Genomic DNA, 26,088 nt, shown 5'->3' on the forward strand with positions numbered 1-26,088 from the left:
TAGAGACGGGGTTTCACCGTGTTTTTCAGGCTTATCTCAAACTCCTGACCTCAGGTGATCTGCCTGCCTTGCCCTCCCAAAGTGCTGGGATTTACAGGTGTGAGTCACCACGCCCAGCCTCCCACGTTTTTCTATAAGCAGTTAAGAGAAGCCACACAGCATCTTGAACACTTTGCTGCTTTCTATCTCTTCTGCCAAATATCCTAGGTGATCATTCTTAAGTTCTGCCCTCCATAAAGTCCTAGAACACGACATAATTCAGCTAAGTTCTTTGCCACTTTATAACAAGGATAACCTTTCTTCCAGTTTCCAATACCTTGTTCTTTATTTCTGTCTGAGACCTCATCAGAAGTCCCTTCACCATCCGTATCTCTATCAGCATTCCGTTCATGACCACTTAGGCCATCTCTAAGAAGAACGAGGCTTTCCCCACAGCTCATATCCCACACCTACAGCTCTCCTCTTCTTCTGAGCCCTCACCAGAATCATCCTTAATGCTCCATTCATGGCAATCCAGGCTTTTTTCAGCACTCACTTCAAAGCTGTTCCAGCTTCTATTCATTATCCAGTTCCAAAGCCACCCCCACATTTTTACATATTTGTTATAACACCTGGTTATAAATGTTATAAACTTCTCTGGTACCAGTTTCTTAGTCCCTGTTGTGCTGATATCACAGAATACGACAGACTGGGCAATTTATAAAGAACAAACATTTATTTCTCACTGTTCTGAAAGCTGGGAAGTCCAAGATCAAGGCACCAGCATCTGGTGTCTGCAGAGGGCTGCATCCTCACATGCAGGAGGACAAATAGGGTGCCAGCTCCCTCCAGCCAGCCCCTGTATGAGGGCATCTACTCCTAGTTCAGGAGGGAGGGGCCCTCATGGCCTAGTCCCTTCTTAAAAGTCCTCTTCTCAGCAGGGTGTGGTGGCTCACACCTGTAATCCCAGCACTTTGGGAGGCCGAGGCGGGTGGATCACCTGAGGTCAGGAGTTCGAGAAGAGCCTGGCCAACAGGTGAAACCCCGTCTCTACTAAAAATACGAAAATTAGCCGGGTGTGGTGGCAGGTGGCTGTAATGCCAGCTACTCGGGAGGCTGAGGCAGGAGAATCGCTTGAACTGGGGAGGTGGAGGTTGTAGTGAGCCGAGATCGCGCCATTGCACTCCAGCCTGGGCAACAGAGCGAAACTCTGTCTCAAAAAAAAAGTCCCCTTCTCTTAATGCAACACCTGGATTTTGGAGGGGACACATTCAAACCATAGCAATCACCAACAACTGGCATTTTTCTCCCACCCTACATATTCTTTAGGTAACCACCCAGGCCAGTGAGGAAAATAATCAATCTACTTCTGAATAAATCCTAGCTATAGTCTCATGCTACTGTAAATGGGATAAAAGCAAACCATGCCCAAAAATTTTTGGAATAAAGTGATGTTTATGCCATTATGCTGATTTTTACAAAATGTGAATCATATTGACCATGTTCATTTGTACTAGACCACCACACCAAAAACTTTTTAAAATTATTTTCCAATTAGGTGACACACGATGTTGTGCTTTCGTATGTACATCTCTAATTTCTGGGAGATTTATAATTGTATTATTTTGTGAATCATCCGTTCATGTCTTCTGCCTATTCTCCTACGGTCTTTTTCTTATTAATTTGTAGACTCTAATGTAATAGCTGTTTCCTATACAGCTGCTACAAACATGTTTCTGATTTGTCGTTTACCTTTTGATGTCCCTGATATTAAAAGATGCTTATATAGCTGAACATTTTTCTTTTCTAGTTCCCCCCCTTTATGTTTATGCCTTGGAAGGCTTCTCTACCTGAGATCAATAAATATTTACCTATCCTCCTCTTTCCCCACCCTCATCCTTTTATTTGGCCCACATGTTTAAAGCATTACAGACAGTGGAGTCCAGTTGGTCATGTAACTCACCTTACAGATGAGACTTCAGTGACATAACATAAAGGCTTGTGTTTTTGGTTTGTTTTTTTTGGTTTTTTTTGGCGGAGTCTCGCTCTGTGGCCCAGGCTGGAGTGCAGTGGCCGGATCTCAGCTCACTGCAAGCTCCGCCTCCCGGGTTCACGCCATTCTCCTGCCTCAGCCTCCCGAGTAGCTGGGACTACAGGCGCCCGCTACCTCACCCGGCTAGATTTTTGTATTTTTTAGTAGAGACGGGGTTTCACTGTGTTAGCCAGGATGGTCTTGATCTCCTGACCTTGTGATCCGCCCGTCTCAGCCTCCCAAAGTGCTGGGATTACAGGCTTGAGCCACCGCGCCCGGCCAAGGCTTGTTTTATGAGAATGTGTTGATCCTTCTTAACGTGGCTTATGATTTGCAATCTCAGGCACATATTGTATTTCCTCCCAAAATATACATTTGTTTGCCTTCTTCATTAGCCACCTAACAGCCTTCTCCTAATTTTTTAGGTGTCCTGATGGCAAATTTCCAGGGCCACGCGCTCCCAGGGAGTTTCTTCCTGATCATTGGACTGTGTTGGTCAGTGAAGTACCCACTGAAGTACTTCAGCCACACACGGAAGAACAGCCCACTGCATTACTATCGGCGTCTTGAGATCATCGAAGCCGCAGTCAGGACTTTGTTTTCTGTCATCGGTAAGAGCAGGGGTCATTTGGTCCAGGGAATCTCCTCCTCATACCCAGAACCTTTAATTCATGTTTTGAGCCCTGTGAAATAGATGTTTCCACTGGCAGAGATAATAGGGCAACAATTTCCAGATGGCCACTAGACTATTTTATTATAACATCCATTGCGTACAGAGCTTTATAATACTAACGGTTGGCGGCTCTCACATCATGGGACAATGTGAAAAACTATCAAATCAACAAGGACACAGGTATGGAAAGTTGTAGGAGCAAAACACCCACTGTATGAAAAAGATCTGACACAAATACAAAGAGAAAAACCAAATGGATTACGCTCGTGTACCTGAGCTGTGACAAAGTAGAAAAATCACCTTTTTCCTCAATTGTCTCTCCCTCCAGATCCTTACAGTAGTTGACACTCAACCCATTGGCTCTTCCTCATCCTCAAGTCTCAAGCGCGTAGAGAGAAAGAGATCATGCAGATTAATAAATTAGCCAGTAGGAGAGAAACAGCAGCAGAGGGCTGTTGGAGAGGGAATTTCCTTCACTCTGCCCCATTCCAACAAGATCCACCCACTCCCAGTTTCCTTTGCATCCACTCGGCTCCACTGGGGCCCTCCAAGAACAAGCAGTGATGATAGTAATAAGTATTCTTCCTCAGGACCAGCCCCACCTGGGGGGAATGAGGGGTCTTAATCTGCAACTAACAATCACCACTTGTCATCAGTGGCCTGTGGTTTCTTGAAGAGAGTGAAGCAACATCGCTGGCTTCTCTTGGAGGAAGCAAGGCTTTATGGAGCTTTGTTGGCCTCATCCTGCCGAACTTCCCCACTCACCATTCACGCATCAGAGGCTTCCCGTGAGAAGTGACAGGGACCTGCGGCTTAAAGGGTCAGGACAGCGTCAGCCTTGCCTAAATAAAGCTAGGACAATTACAGCATTTGGTCCCTTGACTGGGTGAAAATGGTACTCATTCAACAGCTCTCTGGCACTCCTACCACATGCCAGGAAGTCACTGTTCCAGGCACAGGAGATACACTGGGGAACCACACAGTCTCTGCTGTCACAGGGCTTCCATTTTAGTGTCACTGGGACTTTTCCTGGGTCATTTCCACAACTCCTCGACTCTTTGTGTGGGAATTCAAAAAGGATCTGGCTTGAGAAACAAATATCTGGGGAACAGAGTCCAAAATGTCATCATGGAGGATTTCTTCTAGGCTTCCCCAAGAACATTTTGGGTACCAGGCATAAAAACAAATCTTTTGCTTGCAAATTAGGTATAAAAGTAGAAGGGATAAGAACGAAGAGCTATCCTGTGGCGCAGTTTCGTCATTTTCTGGCCCACACCATGGGGCCTCTGCCTTGTTTACCCAGTGTTTTAAAACAGAGCTGGGAGGGGCACAGGGCTTGCAGAGCTGGCTCTGTGCCCAGGAAGGACACGCACTCAAAGTCAGCCCTGCAAACACGCACCTGGGAGCCGCCTGCCTCCCTTGGCACGTACAGGTATCTTCATTACCAGTGTCTCTGCTTGGATTCTGCTTTCAACCTAACTGTTTCTGTCGGGGATTTCTTTCACTGCTCACTAGGCAGGGAAGCCCAGGGATTATTCCATCAGCCACACTCCGACTTAAGCGATGGTGTCTTGCTCATCTCCGCTCCTGGACAAACCTCCTGTGGGTCTGGTTCGTTCGTTGATTCTTCTACCCTCAACCCCAAACCCCTAAAAGGAACAACAATGGCAAGATGTCTACACAGGTTACTCAGCACACACCCTATTTTATCCTGCAGCAGCTGCACCTGAGGCAGCAAAGTAGGTCTGCTGACCCGCAGGCCACCCTCACCTCACCTCATCTCATCTCCGCTTCATTCACGCCTTTGGGCTGTTTCTTGCTGCTATGTGTCTTGGAGTCATTCTTCCCTCTAAAACATCCATTCTCATTTCCCTGCAGGGATCCTGGCAGAGCAGTTCGTTCCGGATGGGCCCCACCTGCACCTCTACCATGAGAACCACTGGATAAAGTTAATGAATTGGCAGCACAGCACCATGTACCTATTCTTTGCAGTCTCAGGAATTGCTGACATGCTCACCTATCTGGTCAGCCACGTTCCCTTGGGGGTGGACAGACTGGTTATGGCTGTGGCAGTATTCATGGAAGGTAATTCTGTGGAACGAATGGAGAGGAAGGATAGCCTGACAAGCCATATTTATGAAGGATCAGAGTACAAAAGACCAGAAATGTTGCAAATATAATAACCTTCCCCAGAAAATCCACATCTCTGGGCTGCCAAAACCTGAACAGGACCTAGTGCTCTGCTCTGGATGGGCAGGCGGCATATTCCTGAAAGCAGCCCGTGAAGGCTTTGAGGCTTGCAGGCAGCTCCCAAGGCCCCTGGTTAACACTGCAGGAGTCCTCCTTGCCATCCCACTGCCGCCAGCAGTCCCTGCTCACGCACGTGCATACTCCTCAGTGTGGATGGATGTGTGCACATACACATGCGTGTACACACAATACCCCAGCTGGTTGAATGCCACCATGCAGGGGATACATCCCCTTGGTTAAGCGAAACCACACTGTACCCTTCACCCAGGGAGGTACCGTCTTGCCCCCATCATAAGTCTCAGGAGACCCACCCCGCTGCTAGGGGCACGCTCCCAGTATGACTCACACTGACTGGGGTATGAAAATACATTTTGTCATCTAACAGCCTCACTTCTGTACCTCGGCAAGTCGAAAAAGGTTGAGGGCAAAACTGAATTTCAAGTATACACATAGTCTGTTACAAGTCAGCAACATGCTTCAGCCGACCCATCCTATACTGACCCACCATGGGTTCCAGAGAGATTTTAAGATACAATCCCCGGCTGCTTTATACTCCTAACATACTCACGAAATACACTTACTCGCATCGGTTTGCTGCCTGTAATGTTATGTAAACTAACTTCCTAAACGCTGAAGAGTCTAGCTGAGACAGGTGTAGGAGGAAACATCGGTGATGGTGAAGGCCAAGCGTGGCACTGACAGCTGCCATCTGGTTTGTGGCAGGTTTCCTCTTCTACTACCACGTCCACAACCGGCCTCCGCTGGACCAACACATCCACTCGCTCCTGCTGTATGCTCTGTTCGTGGCGTGTGTTAGTATCTCCCTAGAGGTGATCTTGCGGGACCACATTGTGCTGGAGCTTTTCCGAACCAGTCTCGTCATTCTTCAGGGAACCTGGTTCTGGCAGGTGATTTTCCACACCCAGGCCCCTTGCTGGTATGGATGGAGCAGCCCCACCGAGTGTAGCCCTGATTATATGGGGTTTGCAAATGCAGCACTAACATGCCATGCAAAGGGTTTAGATGTGCCTACCCTTTGACTTCTAGTTTTTTGTGTGTTTTTTTTTTTTTTTTTTTTTTTTTTGAGACGGAGTCTCGCTCTGTCGCCCAGGCTGGAGTGCAGTGGCCGCATCTCAGCTCACTGCAAGCTCCGCCTCCCGGGTCTACGCCATTCTCCTGCCTCAGCCTCCCGAGTAGCTGGGACTACAGGCGCCCACCACCTCACCCGGCTAGTTTTTTGTATTTTTTAGTAGAGACGGGGTTTCACCGTATTAGCCAGGCTGGTCTCGATCTCCTGACCTTGTGATCCGCCCGTCTCGGCCTCCCAAAGTGCTGGGATTACAGGCTTGAGCCACCGCGCCCGGCCTGACTTCTAGTTTTATCCATTAACATCCAGAGGATGCGTTAGCAATCCAAAATTTAGAGCGTGCACAGTGAGGTTCAGCTGCCCTCCCCGAGGAGGGGCTGATGCCTTTCACAGGCTCTGCCTGCTAAACTCTCCACAGGAAATGTGGGCCCTGAAGTTCTGTTTTGTTTCTTTCGAGAGAGAATCGCCCTGTCACCCAGGCTAGAGTGCAATAGCGCAATCTTGGCTCACTGCAACTTCCATCTCCCAGGTTCAAGCAATTCTCGTGCCTCACCGTCCCGAGTAGCTCAGGTTACAGGTGCCTGCCACCACATCTGGCTCATTTTTTTTGTATTTTTAGTAGAGACAGGGTTTCACCAGGTTGGCCAGGTTGGTTTCGAACTCCTGACCTCGTGATCCGCCTGCCTCGGCCTCCCAAAGAGCTGGGATTATAGGCATGAGCCACTGCACCTGGCCCTGTTGTTTTTAAGTAAGCCTTAAAATTAACCTGAAGTCATTTTTGTTTTTTTGTTTTGAGATGGAGTCTTGATCTGTCACCCAGGCTGGAGTGCAGCGGCATCTTGGCTCACTGCAAGCTCCACCTCCCAGGTTCACGCCATTCTCCTGCCTCAGCCTCCCAAGTAGCTGGCACTACAGGCGCCCGCCACCACGCCCGGCTATTTTTTGTATTTTTAGTAGAGACGAGGTTTCATCGTGTTAGCCAGGATGGTCTCAATCTCCTGACCTCGTGATCTGCCCACCTCAGCCTCCCAAAGTGCTGGGATTACAGGCATGAGCCACCGCATCCGGCCTTTTTATTTTTTGAGACGGAGTCTTGCACTGTGGCCCAGGCTGGTGTGCAGTGTCATGATCTCAGCTCACTGCAACCTCCACCTCCAAGGCTCAAGCAGTTCTCCTGTCTCAGCCTCCCAATTAGCTAGGATTACAGGTACCCACCACCACACCCAGCTCATTTTTTGTATTTTTAGTAGAGACAGGGTTTCACTATGTTGGCCAGGCTGGTCTCAAAACTCCTAACCTCGTGATCCGCCTGCCTCAGCCTCCCAAAGTGCTGGTATTACAGGCGTAAGCCACCGCACCTGGCTACAGCCATTTTTCTATGTGAAAAGCTCTTTCTATGCTAACGAAGTGTGGGAACTACGAGGTGGTGGTAACATATGGGCCACTTCGGTGGCCACAGGAGGATGGCTAGGTTGCTTCTCAGGACAACCAACCATAAGACCAACTTCTCTGTGTAATCCCCTAGATTGGGTTTGTGCTGTTCCCACCTTTTGGAACACCCGAATGGGACCAGAAGGATGAGGCCAACCTCATGTTCATCACCATGTGCTTCTGCTGGCACTACCTGGCTGCCCTCAGCATCGTGGCCATCAACTATTCTCTTGTTTACTGGTATGTCTGAGACTTTAGTGAAGCTTTTCCTCCTAGCTCTAAGCAGGACTGATGTGATTAATTCGCGCCATCTGAGTGCCGACTACATGTCAAGTTCTGTGCAAGGTACTCTCATGCAGGGAAGGTGTCACTACCCTTATTTGCAAACAAGGGGAATGAAGCTTTTCAAAATTAAATGACCTGTCTGGGTCATAGTAACCCGAGGGGCCCAGGTTTCAAATGCAGGTCTCACAGATTTTAAGCCTGTGGTGTGGTGGGGAAAACTGAAATGGGAATCAGTACCGGATGGTAGTCCCCGCTGTAACGGGTTCATTCTGGACCCATCATCTTACTTCCAGACCTGCCCTCCCTGCTTCCCAGAGACGATGTGACAATCAAAAAATAAACCAGAGCAGAATGTTAAGACAAACTGCACTCCACCCCTCACTGAAGTACTCATTAGAGGTAGATAGATAACAGCTATGGACTCCTATGCACTTGCTGTGCCCCAGGCCCAGTGGAAAGCAGCTACACTCTATTATCCCATTTAATCTTCATTGCTCTATGAAGTATGCGCTGTTAAGGCTTCCAAAAGCTGAGTAACTTGACCAAGGTCACCCCACTAATAAATGGCAGAGCCTCTCAGTGCAAGGGTGACTTTTAGCAAATGGTATTACCAGTTCTATTTGCTGTTTGGCTGCCCCTACCTTTCTTTCTAGGTCATTTCTCTAGATGCCAAGTAGAATATTAGGTTGGTGCAAAAGTAACTGTGATTTTTGCCATTATTTCATCCAGAAAGAGTTCCATATGGACCAAAGAGAAGGGAGCTCAAGTCAGTTTCTTCTAGTTCTGCTGCCCAGCCACTGAAACAGTAAACCAAGATAGGCAGGAGACTTGGCCTTAATTCTGACATTCAGTAGTTTCCACCAATGCCCCTTTATCTACTGGTATTTCCTAAGAAGTCTAGTTTATAGACATGTAATCACAGTATTTGATAGAAATATAAAGAAAATAGTTTAAGAACCAGTAGATGCCTTCACATCCTTGGGTAATGGATTAAGGGAATCTCTGGCTAATTGGCTCTTATTGTTTCTCTATTAAAGCCTTTTGACTCGGATGAAGAGACACGGAAGGGGAGAAATCATTGGAATTCAGAAACTGAATTCAGGTGACACTTACCAGACTGCCCTCTTGAGTGGCTCAGATGAGGAATGAGCCGAGATGTGGAGGGCGTAGACGTCCCACCGAACAGCTGGAATGAATGGAGTTCATCCCCCCACCTGAATGCCTGCCGTGGTCTGATCTTAAGGGTCTATATATTTGCACCTCCTCATTCAACACAAGGCTGGAGGTTCTAGAACAGGAAATCAGGCCTACAGCATCCTGTGTATCTTGCAGTTGGGATTTTTAACATAATTTAAAGTCTATGTTGGTATAGTACCCCTCATAAGGAAAAATTAAGTAAGGCCTCCAAGCAGCAGGCCTTTGTGCCTCAGTGTAAAGAGAAATCAAGAGATGCTAAAAGCTTTACAATGGAAGTGGCCTCATGGATGAATCCAGGATATGAGTCCAGCAGGAGAACTTGCTGCTTTTGGTAACTTATCCCTTTTTCTCTTAAGAAAGCAGGTACTTTTTTATTAGAAATATGTTAGAATGTGTAAGCAAATGACAGTGCCTTTAGAGTTACAACTCTAACTTACATATTTTTAAGAAGTAAAATAATTCACAAGCTTTGGTATTTTAAACTACTGTTAAACATATCATAACTAATCATACCAGGGTACTAAACCACTGTTTATAAGTGACAAAATTAGGCCAAAGGTGATTTTGTTTTAAATCAGGAAGCTGGTTACTGGCTCTACTGAAAGTCGGGGCCCTGATGTTCTGACTCCTCAAAGTCACCCTAACAGAAGATCTGATAGGAAAGCTGTATAATGAGGTAGAGAGAAAAATACCAGGTATGGAAGACTTTCAATTTTAATATAGCTGAAAGCAAAGGATAACGAATTCAGAATTAGTAATGTAAAGTACTGAAACCCTCATCTTGCTCCTGGATCTGGTCTTTTTAAAAAACTTCCTTCACTGCACCTGTAATCCCAGCACTTTGGGAGGCCGAGGCAGGCGGATCACAGGGTCAGGAGATCAAGACCATTCTGGCTAACATGGTGAAACCCCGTCTCTACCGAAAATACAAAAAATTAGCCGGGCGTGGTGGCAGGTGCCTGTAGTCCCAGCTACTCAGGAGGCTGAGGCAAGAGAATGGCGTGAACCTGGGAGGGGAGCTTGCAGTGATCTGAGATCACGCCACTGCGCCCAGCCCAGGTGACACCTGCCCAGCCCAGGTGACAGAGCAAGACTCTGTCTCAAAAAAAAAAAAAAAAAGACTTCCTTCAACAACTATTTATTAAGTATCTACTTTGCAACAGCACTGAAATGGCTGTAAGGACTCCTGAGACAGGTGTCCAGCAAGGAGTTTATAGTCAAACAGGAGAGACATGCCAGTAGTTACACCGAGTGTGATGGGTGCTATGGGAGACAGGTACAAGCCACGATGAGAAAAAGGAGAGGAGGGGAAATACAGAACTTGCCCTGTACAAAAAACCCATCCCAGGCTGAGAAAGTAGCACATTAAAAAATGAAAGCATAAAAAATATGGAGAACTTAAAAAGATTAAGTTCTACAAACTGATAAAAGTGGGTTAGGACCAAGTTGATGGGCCTTAGAGACCAAATAATACTTTCCATGTGCATAGTATTTTTCAGATTCTGAGATGCGCCCGATCTCATTTGGTTCTCACAACCGCTTGTAATGTGTAAGAGCATGGGGGTCTTTCACAAAAGCTGGCAGTCCTAGCTGGGCACAGTGGCTCGTAATCCAGCACTTTGGGAGGCTGAGGCGGGCGGATCACGAGGTCAAGAGATTGAGACCATCCTGGCCAACATGGTGAAACCCTGTCTCTACTAAAAATACAAAAATTAGTTGGGTGTGGTGGCGGGTGCCTGTAGTCCCAGCTACTTGGGAGGCTGAGGCAGGAGAATCACTTGAACCCGCGAGGCAGAGGTTGCAGGGAGCCGAGATTGCACCACTCCACTCCAGTCTGGCGACAGAGCAAGACTCCACCTCAAAAAAAAAAAAAAAGGAAAGAAAAGTTGGCTGGCCTAAGACCACACAGATGCCAGGTGGCAAAGCCAGTCTTCAGTATGACTCCAAACCAGGCCTCTCTCTCACCATTCCACCCTGCTACGTCACACAAACCCAGGAGAGAGAATTTAATCCAGCACTGCATGCGCTTTGGAAGAAATGCTGTACTTCACTAAGTGAAGGTAACCTCCCAGGGTCAGCCAGCCTTTCAGAGTTGAAGTCACTGCTTAGGGATTCAAAATGAACTACTAAAAGCACTAATTTAGTTACTAGAGAACCCCGGGTTCCACTTTCAGGAGCCACCGTGGTTGGCCAGTGGAGAAACACAAGCATTCTTCATTCAACAAGTACTGAAGGACCTATTATTGGCAATCAACATAAAATGTCTTCTTTCCCTGGGGATTGGAGGTGGGCAGAAGGACCTATTCAGTTTTACTTTCAAAGAAAAGATCCACATGAGTTATTTTTAAGTGTACCATATTTTAAGAAAATGTACTATCTTCTCCAGAGTGAGGGGCTGAGGTGTGAAGAACAGCTATATTAAAATGTATTTAGATGCCCTTCACACAGCAAGGCTTGTGATGCCTCCATGGAAGTAATCAACCCTATCATAAACATTATTAGATGTGGTATTAAAGTATACACTGATGACAATACTATTCTCCACATCCTGTCTCAGATGTGTTCTCTGAATAATTTTACCAATCTCTGTCAACCAGAGGCTCAATCGTTGCCACCAGATTCCTTCTGGAATCATTCCCTACAAAACACCCACCATGGCCGAATACAGTGGCTCACGCCTGTAATCCCAGCACTTTGGGAGGCTGGGGCAGGCAGATCACCTAAGGTGAGGAGTTGGAGACCAGCCTCGTCAACATAGTGAAACCCCATCTCTACCAAAAATACAAAAATTAGCAGGGCTTGGTGGCGCATGCCTGTGATTGATCCCAACTACTCAGGAGGCTGAGGCAGGAGAATCGCTTGAGCCCAGGAGCCAGAGGTTGCAGTGAGCTGAGATTTCGGTGCTGCACTCCAGCCTGGGCTACAGAGTGAGACTCCATCTCAAAAACAAAAACAAAACACTCACCATAGCTGCGCCATTCATCTGTCAGAAACCTGAAACCAGCATATGAAGGAAGCTAGTGTGGCACAAATCCTGGGCTGTCACCGTAAACAGCTCCAGTAGGGAATTTCCACTCTACGCTATTGTTATTCCACCCACAGGCTGGATAGTGCCGAAGGTACACGTCCTGACAAGTCAGCATCCTGAAGCAACCTGAACTTTACACTCACTCCCTGCTCTCCAGAATGCACACGTCTGCATGTGCAAAAAATGACAAGCAGAGTCAGTTGACCTCAGCAAACAGGAATGCGGGCAGGGCTGTGGCTGAATGCCAGAGCTACTTTTATGAAATTCCTTGTTAATAAATTCAGAAGGGGTTTGTTTGTAGCTGGCAGTAAATACCTAAGACAGGATCTCTGGAATTTCTACCTTTTTTTTTTTTCTTGTTTAAAAACTGCCACATGGCTTTCTAGGTGAAATGTGATTCTTGAAAATAACAAAGATACGCAAATATCAAAGGATTATCAAACGCAGACACACTCGCCTTTCTCAGGTGGAAAGACCCATTTCCCCGCACTACATCCTACCTCTCCCCACTGCCAACCTTGTCCCGTGCCCGTCTACTTGCTCATCACAAGCTCAACCTGGGAGGCCCATTCACCTCTGCTCTCTGCAATGCAGGCTTCCCACTTCCTAAGACTGGATCGCCCCCAGGCTCGCCAGGATACATCACAGCCCTCCTGCCCGGAGGAAGGCAATAGAAAGAGACTGGACTTAGAATCAGAAGCTTCTCTTTAACTTCAACTCAGACTCATGTCTTCCAACGGTTAAAAGAGGAATGATGACACTGGTTTTACAGAATTGCTCTAAACGAAATGTCTGTGAAAGAGCTGTGGAGCCAGCCAGCCTCCCAGATCCTCCTCCGCTTCTCGGCAACCGCCTAACCACCCAACAGCTAAGCCAGCCTCCTTCCATCCCACATCCTCCAGCTACACCTCTTCACCCAGAACCCACAAAAGAGCTTCAATACACTCCAAAAATTAAAGATATGTTTTTAATAATTTGGGCACTTTCAAGAGTCAGGGAAGCCCTATCACCTCAGAAAGCCTTTACCACTCACTGCTGCCCCAAAACAAGAGACACACATATTGTTGACAACCAGTGCTTGCATTAATTACATTTTAAAGTATCGTCCTGAGCTCTCCCTGTAGCTGACAGAGGCTGAGAAGCGTGAAACAGCCAGGATTAAATGACCTGCAAATCTAGACTGGCTTCTTTTGGGGCTGGCAGTGCCAGGCAGGCAGATCCCTGTTCCTTGCACCCCCACTGTCCTCCACCGTCTCTACTCTGGAGCAAGGCTCAAAACACTTTTTTTTTTTTCTTTTTTTTGAGACAGAGTCTCACAGGCTGGAGTGCAGTGGCATGATCTCGGCACACTGCAACCTCCGCCTCCCGGGGTCAAGCAATTCCCCTGCCTCAGCCTCCTGAGTAGCTAGAACTGCATGCGCACACCACCACGACCGGCTAATTTTTTGTAATTTAGTAGAGACAGGGTTTCACCATGCTGGTCAGGATGGTCTCGATCTCCTGACATTGTGATCTGCCCGCCTCGACCTCCCAAAGTGCTGGGATTACAGGTGTGAGCCATCGAGCCCAGCCACAAAAAAAAAAAAAAAAAAAAAAAAAATTCCTTAAAAGGCCATATAGGAAATAGTTTAGGCTTCAGGGCCACACAGTCTCTATGTCAACTACTCAATTTTGCCTTCGAATCTGAAAGCAGCCACAGATAATACAAACACAAATGGGTCTGGGCTGTGTTCCAATAAAACTTTATTTACAAAAACAAATGGCCGGCCCCAAGAACCTGGTTTGCAACTCTTGCTCTGGAGCAGAGCAGAATGTGTACTATCTGAACTACAACAAAGTTTGTGCTGCAAAAGCAGCACCTCTGCTGTCATTCCCCTCCTCTCTGTCCACTGGCTCTGGACGTCCATGTGAACAGGCTTGCCAAGAAGGATGAAGCGGGCAGGTGAAGCTGAGGGGGCCACAATCAAGATCCCAACACCCCTATCTTTAACAGGCAGTGCCAAGAGAATCCCATTTCAGGGGACCCACTCTACCCCGCTGCCTACGGTGTCTTCCCATCTTAAAGCCTCTTGATTACTATGCAGTTACCAAGTTGGCTACCACCTTACTAAGATTCTTGCCATTTTCTTATTCTAGTCAAAAGAATAAGTCAGTTTGGTGGAGAGGGCAGCTAAAGCCCAAGTTTGTATTTGATAAAGATGTACAACAGGTTCTTTAAAAAAATAAATTACATAAAATTTTCTGGACACAAACTCCTATCCAGACCACTAGTCATGGAGAAGACCAGAAGCCAAAAAATACAATCCTCATGGAGAACCAGCTTATTCACTGTCTGTGCACTCTGCGACTGGTAATCCTTCCCTGGGGGTCTTACTCTCAGAACTCTGGCTTGTAGGACATAACTGGTACCTCCTGCAATTCCAACAGAATATTATCCTAGATTGGTAGACAGCAGACCCTGGAACCCCGGAGTGAACGTTTCTCAGGGTGCTCCACTGTGGCACGTGGCAGCAGAATCCAGGCCACTGTTGCCATCAGCCCCAGCTTGGCTGCCTTGAACAGGCAAGCTTAAAAGAATGATGCAACCTCCCTGCTCCCTTCTCAGCCAGGACAGACTAGGCATGGTGTTTCATGGAAGCCATCCTCTCTCATAATCATTGTTGCTCAGGTGCCTGTTTAGGAGATGGAGCTGTAGTCACAACAACAGTGGAGACTGCTTTGGAGGAGCCAGAAGCTGTTCCCTGTTGGAGATGGGATGCAGGGACAGTCTGGATGCGCACCTGTTTGCAAAGAGAGAAGGTCAGGTCAATGGACTGCAAGTGGGCTCACCAGTTAAGAACAGCAGTGGAGTCAGAGAGGAGCCCGATAATGGCGAAGAATTTGCCCTGGGCCTTACCTGTGTGGCCTGACCTTGCTGCTGAAGCTGCTGCAACTGCTGAGCAGTGAGGAAACTAACAGGCTTATTGCCAGCAATAAGCTTAGTGCCCGCTGGCATAGTTGTGAGGATGATGTTGCGGCCCAACCCACTGAGGCTGTGGAGGGAAAGCAGGGGTGAGGTATAACAATATCGGCGGGTATTCTCTGGCCCAGATTTAGGCCATGCATTGAAGGACAACAGGGAGGTCTGTGCCAATGAAAATCCCAGCATTTCAGATTGAAATGGAACCCAATTGCTGAGACCACCTTTCTTCTAGCTTTTCCACTTCCCATAGCAGGAGAAGACAGTAATCCCAGAAGCCCCTAGTGCTCTGGATAAAATGGCCCTTGGCTCCTGGCCCTGACCAGCAGGAATAGTGGACAGGGCCCCAGAGAGGTATGCATGTCCGCAAGAAACCCTCCCCCAATAGCCACATCTCATAAGCTGCCCTGAGACTGCCGGACTGATTTCAATGTGCCCTTTATCCCTGTTTAAATCAAGGCCACAGGTGGCCCTCATTCCCTGAACTGCTTCGGTTCAGAGCTCAAATGTCAAAGCGAGGGCCACAGGTGGTCCTCACATCTAGCTGAGCCCCACCCTAGCACTCCCCACACCCTTTTCTCTCCAGCATGTATCACCACGCATGCTGCTTTATTATTACTTCTCTACTTTACAATGTATGCTTGGAGAACAGCAAGGATTTTCATCTGTTTTAATCACGGCACCTAAAACAATACTAGGTGCTCAATAAATACCGTCGATGAGCACAATAAAGGAGAGGTGTCAAAGGAGGGACCCAGAAAGAGCAGCCACTTTGCCATTCGGTGACAAGGACTGGTAAGCCCTGCCTGCCACCTCCACCCCGAAACTGGTTCCTTCACAATGACATAGTACTTACTTGGCTCCAAGGTTGCCTTTGATGATGGGGGCTGTGACCACACTCTTGCCCTTCATTGGCTGGCTGATCACAGACAGGGGAACTGTGATCCGTGTAGGCAACTTCCCCTAGAAAGAAAAGGCAGTCAGGTTTTTAAGACAGGAGGTAAGGAAAACCAGCAAGTGTCACCTCCAGGGCATCAGGAACTGAGGAGCAAGCACTACAGATGCTGTGAGTCCCCAGAACCCAGCAGGGTCTCAAGGCTCCTAAGGTTTGGGCCCAGGAAACCCTAACGAAACTACTTATACCATAGTCAGGTGAAATCTGATCTTTTATCATCCTCTTTCATGCTACCAAAAGCAGCAGCAACCCTATCTATCTGCTTTCAACGGGATAAAACCTGTATCTGAATCACAAAGGCAGGTGTGTCCTCGCTTTAGCACAGTCCAAGATTCTGAGTTCCTTGGAGGGCAGAGACTTCTCTCTGTATCCCTCAGTACATGGCACAGTGCAGGGCACACAATCACTATTTGGTGAAATAAATTCGAGGAAGGACAGAGGACCTCAAGAGTTAATACCTAAAGCACACAGCTACTCACTGGAGTGCAGGGCCACTGGTGACGAACAAACAGCAGGGAGTGCTAGATTAGGGAGAGGCCATGCTCTCTGGTGCTTGCCATTTCTCCCGGAGATAAGAGAGATTAGCTAGGGGACACTAATAATAAACTCAATCAAGTGAAAAGTCCAACTCCCAAGCTAATAAAGCCGAAAAAGAATTTTTTTTTAGAAACTGAGAAGGCCTAGAGTCTTTGGGACTTAGATGGTTAAGACAGGTCACTGCGTCACCTGTTTTCAGAGTGCCTTGGTTTTAATGCTTGACTGGTAATAAAATTTATATGCAATAAAATCTTATGTAAATTAAATCTGAGTTTTAAAAAATTGAAGAGGGCTGCCTGACAGGATGCTGGGAGAGGGCATCAGCAATTCCACAGAGGCAGGCTAACTCTAAGGAGACGGGCACTCAGCTGCAAAACTGCACCGCAGGTCCCTGCACCTATCTCCATGGGGTTCACCCACAGCCTGGAGCCTGTTAAAAAAGCATGCAGAGGGCAACAGGCAACAGAATTCCTTGAGATGGTACCTCCAGATACATTTACACTTATGGTTTTATTTTCTTCCTCAAAATGCCTTTGTTGCTTAAAACATCTCAGACCAGTACATCACCTAGAATGATCCCTTCAGGAACTACCTAAAAAGCTGACTAGACAGTGGGAAAAAGCACCATCAGTACTTCCCGCCCCACCAAATGCTCTCCAGTTGCACCTACCCAGGTTGATTGTAACAGGACAGATGACACTTGATACAACCTTTCTATGTTAGAGGGATTCGACAGAAACAAAAGTAGATCAAGTGAGTGCAGTTTCCCCGCTTCCTTATTTCAACTTTTACGATGTAGAAACCTAAGTAACTACTTTTGTGTGTGTGTGTGTGTGTGTGTGTGTGTGTGTGTGTGTGTGAGAGAGAGAGAGAGAGAGAGGGAGTCTCGCTCTGCCACCCAGGCTGGAGTGCAATGGTGCGATCTTGGCTCACTGCAACTTCCACCTCCCGGGTTCAAACAATTCTCCTGCCTCAGCCTCCTGAGTAGCTGGGATTACTGGCACCCATCACTACACCCGGTTAATTTTTGCATTTCTGGTAGAGACGGGGTTTCACCATGTTGGCCAGGCTGGTCTCGAACTCCTGACCTCAGGTGATCCGCCTGCCTCGGCCTCCCAAAGTGCTGGAATGACAGGTGTGAGACACTGCGCCTGACCAACTATTTCTTTTTTAACCACACTATGTTAGGGTTTTCTGTTTTGGGTGTTCATTTGACTTATGTTTACATCCTTCTTCATTGCTCTGGCTTTTATCCCAATTAATGACGGTTTCCCTACATAGCTTGCTCAGTAAAGTGAAACTGTATTTTATACTGTCCACACACACCTCTCTTCTGAACAATGCTCCTTACCTAGAGGCTAAAGAGTAAACACACATGCATCCACAGACACCTGTGTGGATATGAGGATTTGGTTTATGATAACTGTAGCCTTTCAAGCTAGTGGGGGAAGCAACAGCTGATTAGTTTGGCAAATTTGAAAACTGGGAAATGAGATTTCAACTTCATCCTATTCACAAAAATATATTTCAAATGCATTAACAATTCTACTTTTTTTTTTTAAAACTCAAAGTATTTTATGAAAATAAAGGTTAACATTTTATAACCCTGGGGTAAGGAAGACACAGACACAAAACCTACCAGCCATTAAAGGAAATGCTGACAAATCTAATTAGATACAATTACAAAGCTCCGTAGAGCTACAGACTCCATCTATAAGGTTAAAAGATGACAGGCTGGAAAAAATATTTTCTATGCATATGAAGAATTCACATCCACAGATTCCGTATCTTCAGGATGTTATAAAAAGCCACCTCAAACAATATGAAAATGCCAAATACCGCAAAAGAAAAGTGGCAAAGATTTACTCCCCAGGGAGCGCATGCCAACCTCCAAATGAATGGATACTCAACTTCACTCACACCAGGGATATGAAATCAAAAAAGAACCCCCTTTTCATCAGTAAGACATGTACATGAGGTTAAAAAGACGTGGTATTGGCCGGGCGCGGTGGCTCAAGCCTGTAATCCCAGCACTTTGGGAGGCCGAGACGGGCGGATCACGAGGTCAGGAGATCACGACCATCCTGGCTAACACGGTGAAACCCCGTCTCTACTAAAAAATACAAAAAACTAGCCGGGCGAGGTGGCGGGCGCCTGTAGTCCCAGCTACTCGGGAGGCTGAGGCAGGAGAATGGTGTAAACTCGGGCGGCGGAGCTTGCAGTGAGCTGAGATCCGGCCACTGCACTCCAGCTTGGGCAACAGAGCGAGACTCCGTCTCAAAAAAAAAAAAAAAAAAAAAAGACGTGGTATCAGCACTGGTTAAGGTAAGGCCTAGGGGAAACAGGAGGCTTGCTGATGGGGCACACGTGGATGTGGCTTTTCAGGCAGTGCCGCTGGAGTATCTCAACTCTCCACGTGTGCACCCCCAAGGCTGGCGCTAGCACTCTCCGCTTCAGAAACGTTCACACATAAGCCCAGAAACATTCGCCACTGCCTGGTTAATAGTGGAAACGCATCCTTTAGCAGAGCCCCTTCTACTGGTTGCTATACCATTAAAAAGACCCCAGTCAATATCTGTGTACGGCCTAGAATGATCATCAAGACATTTACAAAAAATAAAGAAGGCAGGCAGGGGCAGTGACTCACGCCTGTAATCCCCAGCACTTTGGGAGGCCAAGGTGGGCGGATCATCTGAGGTCGGGATGTTCGCAACCAGCATGGAGAAACCCTGTCTCTACTAAAATTCCAAAATAAGCCGGGTGTGGTGGCATATGCCTGTAATCCCAGCTACTCGGGAGGCTGAGGCAGGACAATCGCTTGAACCCGGGAGGCAGAGGCTGCAATGAGCTGAGATCGCACCAATGCACTCCAGGCTGGGCAATAACAGTGAAACTCCGCCTCAAAAATAAATAAATAAATAAATAAATAAATAAATAAATAAATAAAATAAAGCCAATCACAGAATATATATAGTCTCTCATGGGTGTTTTTTAAACTACGTGTACATGTATGAAAATGCTCAGGAAAAGCACTAGAAGGATAAATGCCGAACTACCAACAGCAATTAATCTTCATGAAGGGAGAACTGGAACATGGTCAGGTTTTATTTCATCTGCACTGTTCTTTACTATTTGAAAAGAATGTATGCATGTACCATACTTTGATAAATTGTGTTTCAAAGGAAAACAAAAGTCTATCAGTAAACAAATCTCTCTGGGGTAAATGAGGTGATATTTAGGGCCTCTAATTTCCACTCCTAAAAAGAAGTTTCCTAGTTTTCAGGGAGTCTCTCGCACAAAGGGCAGTTGAACCTTAGGTAGTTTTCTAAAAAGAAGGCCTAAGCTTCACCCTAGTTACTCACAGCCTGGGGCGTGGACACAACCGCGGTGCTGACAGGGACCTGGCGCACGGTGGGGGCTCCTGTGCCAATGCTGATGGGGGTGCTTGCAGTCCCAGAAGCCACAGCCACAGTCTTGGACACGGCAGCATTCATACTGGGCAAGGACACAGCTGAAGTATGGACAGTTCCAGACCCACCGGCCACCGAGGCCCCCTGCTTGGCGTGGGTTGCAACGGTGATGGTCTGGCCTGCTTTGGGAGGCATCACTCCCAGTCCCTGCACGATGCGGATCGTGGCAGCTGGTTTTGCTTCTGAAGACGCCACTGTGCTTTTTCCCTTCTGGTCAGCCACACTCACGCCAAGAGCTGGCATCAAACGAAAAGCTGAACTTGAGGCTTCTGTTGGCTTGAGGTCAGGAGTCACTTTGACCACAGTGGTACCTGTTGGAGTGGACGAAGGGGCACTGGCTGAACTGGCCTTGGCAGGGCTATCAGCAGCATGGACTGGATTGGAAGTGACGTGTAAGGTGGCAGAGATGCCTTTGCCTGTAGTGTTGCCTCCTGTCCCGAAGAGGTCCTGGGTCAATTTGACTGTGGTAACCTGGGACTTGGCCAGCGTGGCCATCATGTCCGGAGTGATTCGCAGAACCGTCTGGCCCTTGGCATCTGTGGTGATGGAAGAGGGTGGCAGACGCAGTACATCCTTACCCTGGATGCGGAAGTTAGTGGCTGTGAGTGGAATGCTGTTGCCTGTTTGGGGCTTCACACCAAGCTGCCCAGTGATTGCCACCTGGAAGGGGAGAAGCAGCACTTACAAGGGATTCACACTAGTAAACTGGTTACAAAACACAACTAGACAAACTTCCGTTTCATGGGTAGATGTTTTGTATTTTTTTAAACTTTTTATTTTGCAAACATTCACAGAAGTAGAGAACAGTATAACAAACCCTTATAACCTTTCACCCAGCTTCAAAAATTAATACTTTGTTTTAGCTATCCCTCCCCACTGTGGTGGGGGAGGGAGGAATTAGAATATATAAAGGTAAATCCAAGATCTATTATTTTACTGATCAGTATCTCTGTACACATCTATAACCTAGAAAAGGACTTTTTGAGACGGGGTCTTGCTATCTCACTAGGCTGGAATGCAGTGGTACGATCAGAGTTTACTGAAGCCTCGAACTCCTGGGCTTAAATGTTCCTCCTGCCTCAGTCTCCTGAGTAGCTGGGACTACAGGTGTACCAGAGCCTGGCTTCCCACCTCCTAAGGCCAAGTCCCTCATGTGTAACAGATGCAAGCCTTTTAGCCTTACTCAGGGACTTCCTCTCTCTGTGGCGTGATCGATCTTCTCCCTTCTACTGGACCATGGCCATCAGAATGCAAACATGCTGTAATACCTCCCATCCTAAACAACAACCAATCCTGGCTAACTCTACACCTCCCTCCACCTACTCCACTCCACACTCAACTCCAGTACTCTGCTCTCTTCAGAAGCAAAACTCCTCTAAAAACTACCTAGAGTCACCCCTCGGTATGTGCGAGAGACTGGTTCCAGGATGCCCCCAGGCAGATACTAACATCCACGGAAGCTCAAGTCCCTTACACAAAATGCACTATCTCCATAAAACCAACAAACATCCTCCCATGTAGGTAAAATCATCTCTAGATTACCTATAATATCTAATACATTGTAAATCCTGTGTAAATAGGTTGTATACTGTATTGGTTTTTTAATCTGTATTATTTTTTACTGTATTATTATTTTTTATTGGAGTTTTTTCCAAATAATCCATGGTTAGCTGAATCTGAGGATGTGGAACCCACAGGTACAGAGGCCGATCATACTGTCTCCACTTCCTCACCTTACCTTCTCTTTTGAACCCATTCCCCAAAGCCACCAATCCACTGGACCAGTGAAGCCCATGCATGATCCTGATCCACCGAGTCTCATCTCACGCTGCCACTACATCTCACACCTTCCCAACTACACTTTTCTCTCTCTTGCCGTCTCCACAACTCAATTTTCTCCTGCTTCCATAAATGATGCCACCATCGATCCAAGCACCCAAGCCAAAGCCATGGATGGGGTAATTCTCACCTTCCTCCTCTCAGACCCCTACTCAAGCCACCAGCAAACTGCACTGGCTCTCCCTTCAACCACATCCAGACCCCACTACTCCCCTCCACCTCTGATGAACAGTCACTCCTATCTACAGCAGCCTTGCTTCTCACCTGGACGACTGCTACTGCCTCCTACAGGGGTTCCCCATTTCCATTCTTGTCCCCCACTGTTCCTTCTACCCAGCAGCTGGATGTTTCATTAAATGCAAACCAGATCAAGTCACCCTTGCTCACCATCTTCCAGTGGCTTCTCCTCACATTCAAATTAATTTTAAAGTCCCACATAATCTAACCGCTGGCAACCTCTCCCATCCTTATCTTCTAACACCTTCACACTTGCTCCCTATGCTCCAGCCACAATGATTTTCCTCTCGTTCCTCAATCATATTCCTGACACAAAACATCTGCACTCGCCATTCCTGGGCCTAGAATGTTTTATCTCCCAATCATCGCTTCATGGCACGCTCTTTGTTTCACCTCTTTCAAATGTCATCTTCCCAGAGAGGACTTCTCCAATCACTCCAGCTAAAATAGCACGCTACTGCTCTCCACCTGAACCTGTCTACCGACCTGCATAGCATTTATTACTATCTCACACTAGGTACTTGTCTCTTAGCTCTATCAGAACACGAGTTCCGCGAGGGCAGGGACTTAGTCTGTTTAATGTACTATTAAATCCCCAATACTTAGGACAGTGTCTGACTTAATGTTTGTTGAACAAAAAAAAAAATTACTTTATTATTATGTGGTTCCATTTCCTCATCTGTAAATAATAAGAGTGCCTACCCCATAGAGCTAAGAAGATTAGACTATTTAACAAGCAAAAAATGCTTAACGCAGTGCAGGCACACAGGAGGCACTCCTATCAGTATTAGTTGCTATACTGCTTAACGATTCTTTGAAGTTCGATGATTATTCTTTTATATTCACAACCAAGAAAGCAGAAGCAAATTCTACTTTTACAAGTGGTAAACTGAGAAGCCAATAAAATATGGCCATGGGAATTTAACTAAATGAATTCCTGGAGAGTCGACTCTAAATCCAGAAACTCCACTATTAAATGCTGAATTAAATGGAATGAAACAGAAGAAACCTCTTCAGCATCTATAAAGGCTGCACTGCCTTTGGTGGGAACTCACACCTAAGTATCTATAAGCTGAGAGTCAAAGCTGACAAATCTTCTTCCCATGTGCATGCAGTCTGGCCAAGAACCTCCAGCTCCAGTGGTCCCTGCTCCAGGATGAAGGATTGAGATCCCCCTGAAAGAGCCCCACCTACCTGCTTGATGATGTTCTGTCCCGTGACGTTTTGAATGACAGCTGCCGTAGATGCACTGGGAGCAGAGGTCCCAGGAGAACTCGTGGCTGGCTTACTCACAGGGCTGGCTGTGGCAGGGAGACTTGTCACCGTGAGCCCTGTCTGTCCAGGTCCAGGCCGCTGCACAGTGGCTGCCGTAGTCTGCGCTTTGACTGGCACAGTGGCCATTACTGTCTAGTTCAGGGCATGAGGCCGAGAGCTTAATTAGACTCTAAGATGCAGACCAGCATTCTAAGCAAGAGTCTCCCTCACCGCATCCAGGAAGCACTCCTCTCAAAAAGCTTCTAACCCCACAGTGCTTAAGGCACATCACTCTCTAAAATGGACACTGTAAATGTCTTATTTGTGTACATCTTAATTTTCAGAATTTTACATTTAACATCTCATTTTATTCCTACACAGAGGACAAATACTATTTTACCCCTTTTAGAGCAAAGGAAACTGAGACAAAGAGGATATAAATCTTCTCTAAACTCACACAACTAGTTCATGGCATAGCTAAGACTAGAGGCACCGCAGAAGGAGCCTAAGATGTAGACTCACAAGGTCCGAATTTACAATCCGCCTCTACCAAGATCCTGATGTTAGGGTTCTGGGGAAACCACCAGACTCCTCTGAAGATCTGATTCTCAACACATAAACACACTATCTAACAATGCTTACACAGCTTTGAACATTAAGTGGCTTATTCTGATGAATGTCATCACCAGTAGCAATAATCTATGGCTCCCCCAGGTCCTCACCCAGACTCTGCCCATCTGACTCATCAGCCCACCTCTGGGTCTGCATCCCTGCTTCCCAGTGACCACAGCTTCCCTCTTTACCTGAGGCACTACTTTGGTCTGTGTGGCAGTGGCTGGAACCCGGATCTGCGGTCCTGCTGGCATCTGTGGCAGCGTCTGTGCTGGCCCTGCCGACTGCTGGGGAATAGCAGGAAGGCTAGGCTGGGCCACCACTCGCACCTGGGACAGTCCGGCAGAGCCAGAATGGCTCACGACCCGGGCAGCAGCCTGAGAACTGGGTGTAGTCTGGCTGGAAGCTGGGGAAAGCATTGTTCCCAGATGTGGCATTGTTGGTGAAGACACCAGAAGAACACTATGAAGAACATCAGGGAAAGACAAAAAACAAAAACTTGGGACATGCATACAAAAGGCCTCTAGAACGAAAAAGCTGAAGAAAAGGAAGAACTTACCCTGAGCTAGACTTAGCTGGTTCTGAGACTGTGGTAGGGCCGCTTTTGTTCACCGCCGATACAGGTGGAGGGGAGATGGGAATGGCAGGCAATGCTGGTGTGGTGGGGGTTACAGGTGTGACTGGAGTGGGTGGCATACTGGAGTCACTGAGGCTCATCTGGCTCTGCTCAGAAGGGCCACTGCTAAGGACCTTTATGGAGCTCTCCTTGCTACTGGACTTCTAGAACAGAAGACAAAGAAAACTCACCTGCAGGTGTCGTGAAGATCCCCCTAAAGGCAGGGATGCCCCTACAGCTCCTGATGCCCCACACTAAGTAAAAGCCAAGCAGCTACTCTTAGTTGCCTCCATCCCAGAATCCGTGAGGCAGACACTCTCCTGAGGTCACTTACCACCTTGGATGGGGGCTTGGGTTTTTGCTGAAGGGCTTTTCTGGCTTTAGCTGCAGCTGCTTGTGCTTGGTGAATCCGCTCTGTGAACAAGAGGGGCAAGCTTCAGCCAGAGTTTAACCTTAGCGAACTAAAGACGGGCTTTGTTAAAAACCAACACCTTGCTGATGGACTGAATCCTGCCTCTACCATCTTGCCCCACCTATACACCAATGAAAAGAATAATGGAATTGGGGCAGAAAGTCAGAAAGTATCCCCAGTCGGGCTGGACACCATGCCCAGAGGCCTCACGCACCAAACTCTTCTTCACTCCGGTCACGATGCAGGTAGATCCACAGCTTTCGTCCAATGTCGTATTTCACACAAGGATCTTTCTCATAATGTAGCCGATCCAGTGCACCACTCACTACTGTATTTACCTACAAATCAGACAAAGGGAAATAAGAAACAAGTCAAGTTCAGATAACAGAAGTTATTTGGACTCCAGGGAAAAAAAACATGTCATTGTATCTAAATCACAGCTGATACAGATTCTATCTCAGCCTAGCTGCATATTTCCAATAGTTCACCAAATCGTTTGGCGAGACAGTAAATGCTGTAAGACTACTGAGATATTGATCTATTTTTACTGTAAGGATACTGTGAAGTAAGTGACCAGCCTGTCCTTTACCATAAACTAAAAGAAAGCCTAGAGCCAAATTTGTGTTTCACTAACAGTAAGGGTTTTGATCACTACGCATTTTTCAAGACACGTTTTTCACTTCGTTCAGTTTTTTAAAAATTTGTTATATTTTATATTTCTTAGTAAGTTTTCTTAAATCCATTCTGGAACAAAGCAGAAGTAATCTCTTCTCCATCCTACCTGAGTGCTGGTGACATCTGGTGCAAGGAACTGGGAGTCCTTAAGCAGTTCACAGATTTCTGCCCGTGTGCCTTCTCCATTAGGCAGTCGAGCCGCAGCGTCCCGAACTGATGACATGAGAAAGCACAGTCCACAAGTCAGGCAGGGTTCCTACAGAGGTACAAGCTCCCCCACCTGCCGTGGTGGGCAACGCTCCCTGGGGCTCCTGCTCCTCTACCTTCCCTGACGCCAGATTAGGTGCACTCTGCCCTCCAGCAGCAGGCAGCTCAACCACTGGCGTTCCCTACACACTTGTCTTTTTTTTTTTTTTTTTTGAGACACAGTTTCGCTCTTGTTGCCCAGGCTGAGGTGCAAGGGCATGATACATCACTGCAACCTCCACCTCCCAGGTTCAGGCAATTCTCCTGCCTCAGCCTCTCGAGTAGCTGGGATTACAGCCGTGCACCACCATGTC

The 26,088-nt window shown here is 47.1% G+C and overlaps 2 protein-coding genes across 9 annotated transcripts in view; one reads left to right on the forward strand and one right to left on the reverse strand.

Moving 5' to 3' along the window:
- LOC105476201 (transmembrane protein 45B) overlaps positions 1 to 11,466 on the forward strand; it is a 44,480-nt gene extending 33,014 nt beyond the window's left edge. Inside the window, exons 2-6 of the mRNA XM_011731899.3 lie at positions 2,437 to 2,622; positions 4,563 to 4,769; positions 5,658 to 5,842; positions 7,547 to 7,692; positions 8,775 to 11,466. Of these exons, the coding sequence (XP_011730201.1) occupies positions 2,445 to 2,622; positions 4,563 to 4,769; positions 5,658 to 5,842; positions 7,547 to 7,692; positions 8,775 to 8,886 (828 nt within the window). The 5' untranslated portion in view covers positions 2,437 to 2,444 and the 3' untranslated portion in view covers positions 8,887 to 11,466. The remainder of the gene's footprint in view (positions 1 to 2,436; positions 2,623 to 4,562; positions 4,770 to 5,657; positions 5,843 to 7,546; positions 7,693 to 8,774) is intronic.
- Positions 11,467 to 13,681: 2,215 nt separating this feature from the next.
- Positions 13,682 to 26,088, reverse strand: part of LOC105476477 (nuclear factor related to kappaB binding protein) — a 33,237-nt gene continuing 20,830 nt past the window's right edge. For all 8 annotated transcript variants that reach the window (XM_071075815.1, XM_071075813.1, XM_071075812.1 and 5 more), the window contains 10 exons: positions 25,635 to 25,741; positions 25,068 to 25,191; positions 24,776 to 24,855; positions 24,385 to 24,605; positions 24,017 to 24,287; positions 23,154 to 23,366; positions 19,776 to 20,543; positions 15,778 to 15,884; positions 14,859 to 14,994; positions 13,682 to 14,742 (listed from right to left, as the gene is read on the reverse strand). In XM_071075815.1, the coding sequence (XP_070931916.1) occupies positions 14,617 to 14,742; positions 14,859 to 14,994; positions 15,778 to 15,884; positions 19,776 to 20,543; positions 23,154 to 23,366; positions 24,017 to 24,287; positions 24,385 to 24,605; positions 24,776 to 24,855; positions 25,068 to 25,191; positions 25,635 to 25,741 (2,153 nt within the window). In that variant the 3' untranslated portion in view covers positions 13,682 to 14,616. The remainder of the gene's footprint in view (positions 14,743 to 14,858; positions 14,995 to 15,777; positions 15,885 to 19,775; positions 20,544 to 23,153; positions 23,367 to 24,016; positions 24,288 to 24,384; positions 24,606 to 24,775; positions 24,856 to 25,067; positions 25,192 to 25,634; positions 25,742 to 26,088) is intronic.

This window comes from Macaca nemestrina, chromosome 12 (assembly GCF_043159975.1).
Source record: "Macaca nemestrina isolate mMacNem1 chromosome 12, mMacNem.hap1, whole genome shotgun sequence".
Lineage (NCBI taxonomy): Eukaryota > Metazoa > Chordata > Mammalia > Primates > Cercopithecidae > Macaca > Macaca nemestrina.